The 8037-nt window shown below is 50.1% G+C and overlaps 1 protein-coding gene across 1 annotated transcript; it reads left to right on the top strand.

Moving 5' to 3' along the window:
• Window positions 1-296: 296 nt before the first annotated feature.
• Window positions 297-3004, top strand: SLC48A1 (solute carrier family 48 (heme transporter), member 1; the record flags this gene model as incomplete). The annotated part of the gene is made up of 2 exons (XM_009710364.1): window positions 297-464; window positions 2590-3004. Coding segments are annotated over 2 exons (305 nt in total), but the record flags the coding sequence as incomplete, so codon positions are not given.
• Window positions 3005-8037: the final 5033 nt, after the last annotated feature.

Here is an 8037-nt window from a genome sequence, read left to right as displayed (position 1 = left end):
TTTAGGGGAATACATTCAATGAATGAAGTCCTTTCTGTGCCAGCCTGTAATCAAGGGCTGTATGTTGAAGCCTGTGCAAGAGCAGGGGGTCTGGGGTGGTTGTGGAGAGTGACGCTTGCGCAGGCCCCCAGTTATTCTGGTATTTCCCCTCTCTTTGGGGGGGGACACATGGCCACAAATCGTTAGTGTTCCTTGGCGTTTCGTGTGGGGTTTAATGAGATGTATATTTATTAGACACCTTTCTGTGTTGCAGTGTGATGCATGGTACTGATTCCCCTTGCTGTCTAATCGAGCAGGTGTTCTGGCGCTCTGGGCCCTAATCACGCATGTGATGTATGTGCAGGATTACTGGAGGACCTGGTTAAAAGGGCTGAGGTTCTTCCTCTTCATCGGGATCCTCTTCTCAGCTCTCTCAGTGGTGGGATTCTGCACGTTCCTTGTTCTGGCCATCACCAAGCACCAGTGTAAGTACTCTGTTGCAGTAGGCAACTGGGAGAAATGACTAGCGATGGGATTGGAGTTGAAGGAACAGAAGAGCCTGCAAAGCAGCGCTGGGGTGTGAATCTGGGGGTGCTCCTGCCATCTCTTCTGAGAGGTGTTGGGAGACTTTTGGGGAGGGGCTGCAAGAACGCCATTGCATTTCATTTTTCTGCTGTGATGTCTTGATGACACGAGTAATTCTGCTGCCCAAGGAGTGCCACTCCCATAGAGCATCTTCTGATAGTTGGCAGCTGCCTCGATAGGCCTGATCTATAGGACTGCTGGCAGGCAGTCCATGTTTTCCAGCATTGTTTCCTATAGGAGCTGGAATTTACTTATTTCTATGACAAATAGAGGGAGTGCTCTTAAATGTTGTCTCCTCAGCACTCGTAAAGCAGGTGGGTGAGGATATTGAAATCCAAACACGAGTCAGCAGGGTGAAAATGCCTTCTACACTTAGTCAGCGTATAAAGCTGTGTTGCTATAAAATATTTAACATTGTCTGAGGAGGGTTCACGTAATTACTCCCAGTATTTGCTTGGCAATAGACCAAAGAGAGAAAGTTTGGGGTTTGTTTTTTTTAGAAGTTGTCTGTGTTTGTTGCTTGCTGCATTTGGGCTGATAACCACTAGGAGTCCTGTTGTTGTTGCACTCATGGTGGTGGGCACGCTGTGTGGGGGTCATAACCCACCGAAAGCCCTTGGCTTATCCCAAATACGCTCCCCATGGAGACTGGAGTGCTTCAGCCTAGCGGAAGAGTTTGAAAATACTCGTACGCGATCATTAGAAATACAAATGTAAAAAGAAAAGCAAATATTTTTCATCACCTCCTTTCTTGGAGACATGAGGAAAAACTGTTTTGGGGAATTTTTTTTTTTTTTTAATTAGGGAAATGGAGGTATTTTGGGGGAAAGTAGAACACCTGCTTAGATTATGTATGGAAAGTTTAGGACTGGTACATTTAATGAGTGGGGTTTACTGAGTAAGTATTGTTTTGTGTATTCTTCAAAAAAATTATCTATCTCTATTTTTTAGTAATGACTAAGCAGCTTGTACTTAGAGGTGGAATTGGTTTATGCATTATGTTATGTAAGTGTGTTTCAAAACTGTTGACGTCTCTAGAACAAAAAACCCTAAACATTGAAAATAAATACAAAGACCGCTGACACATACTCAGAAAGCAGAACTGTACCCACTTGACTTCAAAGTAATCCCTAAGTAGAGGCAGTTTTATAATAGATAAAGAAGAAATGTGTTGATTTGCAAAGATTCTCCAAAAAGAGGCCGTTCATGTCATTCGCTGATGTGTCGTTATCACAGCTCTGTATTGAAGACCTGCAGTGCAGGTTGAAGTACACCAGTATTACATATTAAATGGGGGTCACAACGATTGGTAAAAGCTTTTTTAGAAGGAGCATATATTTTATTTCCTGTTTTCCCCAAGATGTGCCATGGTGGGGGAGAAGGGAGTAGTAGTAAGGCAGGGTGAGAGAAACTGCAGGTTGAGGTGGTTTTCTTGAGCCACGTGTTTCTGCCATCCGGGAATTCACACAAACTCCATCCTCTGGGCCCTAAGCAAGGAGGGGTTGTGGTGGCTGAGGGGGTGACCTTACAGCTCTTAGGATCTGCCTCTGGAGATAATAATGCTCTTCTCAGACTGTGACCAGGGTACTCTCCTGTGGCAGAGCTGAGGAAATTTTACAATCGGAGTCAAGAGAGCTGGGGAGGTTTAGATTGGATTTTAGGAAAAATTTCTTCCCCAAAAGGGTTGTCAAGCACTGGAACAGGCTGCCCAGGGAAGTGGGGGAGGCGCCATCCCTGGAGCGATTTAAAAGACGTGTAGACATGGTGCTTAGGGACAGGGTTTAGTGGTGGGCTTGGCCGTGCTAGGTTAACGCTTGGACTCTCATCTTAAAGGTCTTTTCCAACGTAAACGATTCTGTGATTCTCTGAATAAGGCACTGATTAAGCCTTGCTCGCAGAACAGGATCCTTAGATGCAAGCTGAATCGGTCCCAGGAACTGGGGGGCTGAGTTGGGTTCTTCCTGGCCAGACTGCATGAGGGATAAATGGGCTTTTTAAATGTATCTGTTTCCTTGTCTCTCCTAGCCCTGACTGATCCCAGAAGCTACTACCTGTCGTGCGTCTGGAGTTTCATCTCCTTGAAATGGGCCTTCCTGCTCAGTTTGTACGCTTACCGGTACAGGAATGAGTTTGCAGACATCAGTATCCTCAGTGACTTCTAACGCTCGGACTTCAATCCTGTCTGAAGGTGCTGGATGTTTGTATTGCCCCCCAAAGGCACGGTAAATGCGAGAGGTGTACGAGAGACCGAGAAGGAACCCACCCAGTGCTGCTTGGTTTGTCTGTCTGCAGTAGGGGTTTTTCCTAATTGCTTTTACTCAACCATTTAAAGTTTGGCTAATGATGTCAATCTAGTCTTTCTGTAACTTCCCTGGGAGTCCCTGTGTCTGGTAGTGAGGTGAAAGAACTCCAAGCACTTACACACAGCAGGCCTAGATCCACTCTTTGTGTTGCTCCAAAGTCCAGGGGAGCTTTCAAGTGGGGAGGAAGTCCTGGGCCCTCCAGGAGCTGTAGGTTCTTACCTCATGGATGCAGCACCCCGACATCTTGTGCTCGTGAGCGCATCCCCAGCTTGATTCAGGTGGGTGCCCCAGACGTGTGTAGCAAAGAACCCTGCTGTGTGAAAGTCAGCTCCTTTTGCACTGCTCTGCTCCTCAAAGAGAAAGGGAGAGATGAGCCTTTCTTTGCGGCAGAAGTCCCTACGTACCTTCAGCCACTATGCCGCATCTTCCAGTGGTTTCTTTTTCACACGTTGCACACAAGGTCAGCTCTCTTCTGTGGTCTGGATGAGCCCGAAGGGACGGGCCAGCAGCAGAGAAGCACTAGTCATCTCAAGGCTCTGTCAGAGGTGGAGAATGCTGTTTCTGGCTGCTCTCCAGGATCGTTTTAAAAAGGAACTTAATACCATATTTAACGCTCGGATTTGTAGCATGTCGAATCGGGTGTTTGGGTAAAAGATGCGCTGGGCAAAGGCTTGCCTACCTGAACCTCTGGAGAAATATGAGTACGATTCTTTGATTCTTCTTAAAAAAAAAAAAAAAGATCTTTTTGTAGGCAGTACTATGTTTCCTTTTCTTTGCTCAGCTTCCCTGTAACAGTCAGCAGGATGAGAGAGGGGAGGAGATGGTACTCAAAAATAAGAATAGTATCCAGAGTCAGCTTCCAGCAGTGCTCTGTAACGAGTGTTGCCGGCATAATGCAACCATAGATAAATTGCTGGGCTCTGGGGCAGTGAGTTAAGAGGGGACAGGGCTATGCTCGTGGGCCGGTGTGCTGGAAACAGCTGGGCTTGACTGGCCTGTCTTTTGCGTGGTGGCAGCAAAGCCTTCCCTCGGCATTTCAGCCATGCATGGCACTACTCTGACAAACCTAAAACCTGAGTGGATTTAGTGACCTCTTTAATCCCTGTGTTTTGTTCCCTGCCAGCAGCTACCCTGAGAAGCTTGAAACCTTCAAGCATTTACATCTTGCCTTGTTAACTGCATGTACTTGAGACCAGCTGAAGGTTTTGGGTTGCTGCTCTGGCAGAATCCAGGCCTCTGTTTTGCTCTGTCGGGCAGATGGTGCTGGCTGCTACAAACTGGAAATGGCAACTTCCGTGATAATTCTGTAGGTGGGTGAGAAGAGAGGCAGGAGAAGCCCCCTTCCCTTGCAGACCGATGGAAGGTGAACAAGGCAGGTGTTGGAAGGAGTCCCCCAGACACAGTTGTCCTGCCACCTCTCCAGGCGCTGCTGGAGCCTTCCCTGAAGTGCCTTTTTGGCGATCGGTGGCAGAGGGTGAGTGATGGGACCCGCTCAGGGTTTTGTGACCATGCGAGGTGTGAGTGGAAGGTCCTACATGCTCTGTTAGCCCAGCTTTCTCTCACGCCACACAAAACTCCCAGTCTGGTTTTGTGCAGCTGTCTGCTGGGGAGAATTGTAGCCTGTCCTTTCCGTTCTCTTATCCTAGCCATCTGCTCTGACTTACCTGGGTTTGAATCCCTCTCCACACTCAAAGGCTCCCTCCACACCTTCGTTGGTCTGTGTTTTGCTTTGGAAGATAAGTGGTTCGAGCACACAGCAATTCATTCGAGCTGGTGAAGGGATCTTGGAAGTGGTTGACAATGCCTGTTGGTAGGATTCTCCTGTTCCTTGGGTAGGAAGATCCTCAGGTGACTTAAGTAGATCGAGGAACATCTTTGGGTCAATGGGTAAACCGAGGTTTTAGCCAGCTTTTTGCCACGGGACCTGCTGGAGTCACTAAACCCAGACAAAGGCTGGGAATGTGAAGTACGCTTACTGAGATTAATACTCAGGCTTTTAAATACTAAAATCTCCCATACTGCTGACGTCAGGCTGCCAGCATGCCTGGCAGGGGATGGAACAGCTCATCTCACTTCTCTGCCCAAAGCCGTGGCACCCACAGCGGAGTTTGCAAGCGGTTTTAGCATCGGTCATGCCAGTGAGCCATCTCTTGTCTTACATTTCCCCAACACAACGCTGCCCACACGTTTGCTGTGCCGGTGCAAGCCCCAGCGCCGATAACCGGATCGCGGTGTGCTCGGGACGCAGAAATCCCAAGGCTGTTCAGGCTGGTGGAGCTCTGCTGCTGCCTTACAGCAAAACATTGGCCCTGCCTGTCACTAAATTACTGAGCCCTTCTGTCTGTACGCCACTGGCATCTCGTAGCAGTGCATCAGGGGCTCTGTTCTTGGGCATGTGTCCAAAAGTCCTATCAACTTCCCCTGGAGTTTTTTTAAAGTTTATTTTTGTGACTGTAAATTTGCCTACAGACAGCTCACTGAATCTAACCCCTCTTTTCTCCCTGACATGTTTTAGCTCTGGAATTTATACTTGCATCTCAGCTTTTTAAAAGATTGTGTATGTAAATATATAATATATTTTTACATTGTTTATGCTTCGTTTGCACGCTTGGTGTAAGATTTGGTCCTGCGGTGGGATGATGTAATTCACAGTGGGGTTCATTTGTGTGTATCCCAGTGTCTCCCTGTACTAAACCACACTATAACTTGTATGTGACACCACAGTAAGAGCAGAAATACAGTCGTCTTTCTCACCAAACCAGTGTCTGGACTGATTTTTCCCTATGAAGTTGTTAAATTCTCTCTCTCTCCCTCTCTTCCTTGAGGACAACCTGCAGGAGCATCGCTCTTTGTGGGAAGGACAGGGGTGAATTGTACAAAACATTTTGCTTTTTGGGGTGATGTGAAGCCCCAGCGTTTACTCTGTCGTGGTCTGTCTCTTGCATCTTTACCAGCACCCTCAACCTCTAGATCCACAGTGATGCCCAATGTGTTTTTTTGTTTTTCTCCCCACAAATCCCTCTGCATTTTAGGATTTCAACACAAAGGAATTTTTGAGCAAGTGATGGTGTTTCCAGCCCCTTTTTTTTTTGAACTGCCGTGTGTGTGTAGTCTGCACCTGCCGCCAACGGCGAGGGGAAGAGATGCTTCTCAGTGGGGGGCGGCTGGATAATCTGCTGTGGTGGGAGCGCTCCTGATTCCGGAGTCGTTCCCAGCCCCGTCTCGGCCATGCCACCACTGCTGTCTGCAGAAGCCGAAACTTGGCCACCTTTTTAGCAAACCTGGCTGCAACTTCAAAATAGTCTGTGGGGAGGGAAAATTTCATCTTATTGTGGAAAACCATGTGCTGACTGCCTGGGGACAGGGTACTGGCTTTTTTTTTTTCCTCTCTGGGACTTCCAGATTTTATTTTTGCTGTTAGAATGAGACAGTCCTGGTCTCTTTTAGCTGTCTCGCCGTCCCTTTTGCCCTCTTGGCAGCTTGGCCAGCCCTTGCTGTCAGCACGCACTAACTAGCCTGGTGATGATCCCAGCTATCCGAGGGAGCTCTTTGTTTTATTTTCCCCCGTTGGTCTCTGATTTCTCTTGCCTTGTCCGCAGCCTGAGGAGAGATGGTGCAGGCACTCCCTTATCTAATCTTGCAGGTGGATCGTTTCATCCAGGCTGCGTCCATCTGAATGTGGAGGAGTTTGGATTAAGCCATCAATTCCCTAAAGGATGGAGGAAAAAAAGGATGCTGTAGGCTATGGAGACCCTCTTTGTGGGATTTCGGGGGTCGCTGGCTGCAGTGAGAGTTCGGTGTCCATCTGGGAAAGGGCTGAGAGAGATGAGCAGGGTCACTCCTCTGCAAAAGAGTCTTGGGAATAGGTGCGGGGATGTGCCTGGATGAACAGCCTGCTGCTTCTGCCGGGCAGCAGGGTCAGAGTTTCGGTGATACCTAACCAGGCTCCAACCAGTGCGGACGATGCGTTTGCTCTTGCCGTCTCCAAGTGTGAGTAAGGGCTGCCCAGCCTCCGGCTGCACCCTGAGCATCTCCTGCACGGCCCTCACCGGGGAAATCCAACCTCGGCCCCGGGGAGCAGCGGGCTGGGAGGAGGCCCTCTGCGTGGAGGCACCCATCCTGCGTGGAGGCATCCGTCCTGCACCCCAGCGCTGTCACCACCTGCTCCCAACGGATGAGCAACCTCACCTGGCTTCACACAGGAGCTGTAAACCCCCGCACCAAGAGGTGAGATTCCCAAATCCCACCTGGGTGTGCAGGAGCTTCCCTTTGCGCTTGTCTAAAAATTGCCAGGGTTGGATGAGCAATGAGCTCTTGCCTGAAGGCCGGCTGTGGTCTTGGGGCAAGGTGCCCGTCTCCCCTGCGTGGTCTCGGCTGGTCGGTGTGCTCCGAGCAGGCTGGTCCAGCGCAGACAAGGGGGAAACAGGAATCCTGCACCTCTTCTTCCTCTTAGGGTTTTGGGAAAGAGAAGGCAGTTTTCAGAAGCTGAGCAAGGTGATGTCTTAAATTCAGTGCTGAAGGTTGGCTGGAAGTTTGGTGGGAACCACTGCTCCGCTCTAGCGCCTGAGACGGAGGGGGCTGAGAACCCCCATCGAGGGCTGATGCTGGTGAGGATCCCTCCCCTCCAAACCCCGCTGCTGGCTGGGCGTTGCGCTGGGCGAGCCCTTGAGCAGCTCTTCCCCTCCCAATTCTGCCTGATGGCACAAGTCCTGTCACTGATGCTGGACCCAGGACCCCGTGCCCCCACCCGTGACCACGTCCCCAGGGTCCGTGAGGTTTGGGGTAGGGGGAGGCCCCTGCATCTTGATTCCTGATCGTCTGTTTTCTGTAGCCCAGCCTGCGAGGGCAGCGGCTGGTGGGAGGTCGCGCTAATGAGAATATTTGGAATAAATTTGGGAAGTGCTGGGCTGGCGTCTCCCCTTTGATGCTTTTCCTGCAGGATGGAAGAGTCCAAGGCTCCGCAGCCCTGCGGTTGGGAGCACCAGCCGGTGTTGCTGCGTGGCAAGCTCTGCTCCGACTCCGCTTACAAATGAAACGAGTTTGCCGGGCTCAGCTGCATCCTCGGTGGCGCGACTGGTTGTTTTCTCTGAAGGGCCTGAGAGCGGCTTCGCTGGGGGCGAGAGGTGAGAGGTCTCCTCTGGGGAAGGGGGCAGCAGGAGTCCCCCCACCC

This window comes from Cariama cristata, unplaced genomic scaffold (assembly GCF_000690535.1).
Source record: "Cariama cristata isolate BGI_N322 unplaced genomic scaffold, ASM69053v1 scaffold17951, whole genome shotgun sequence".
In the NCBI taxonomy this organism is placed as follows: domain Eukaryota; kingdom Metazoa; phylum Chordata; class Aves; order Cariamiformes; family Cariamidae; genus Cariama; species Cariama cristata.
This window is presented reverse-complemented; position numbering and strand designations above follow the sequence as displayed.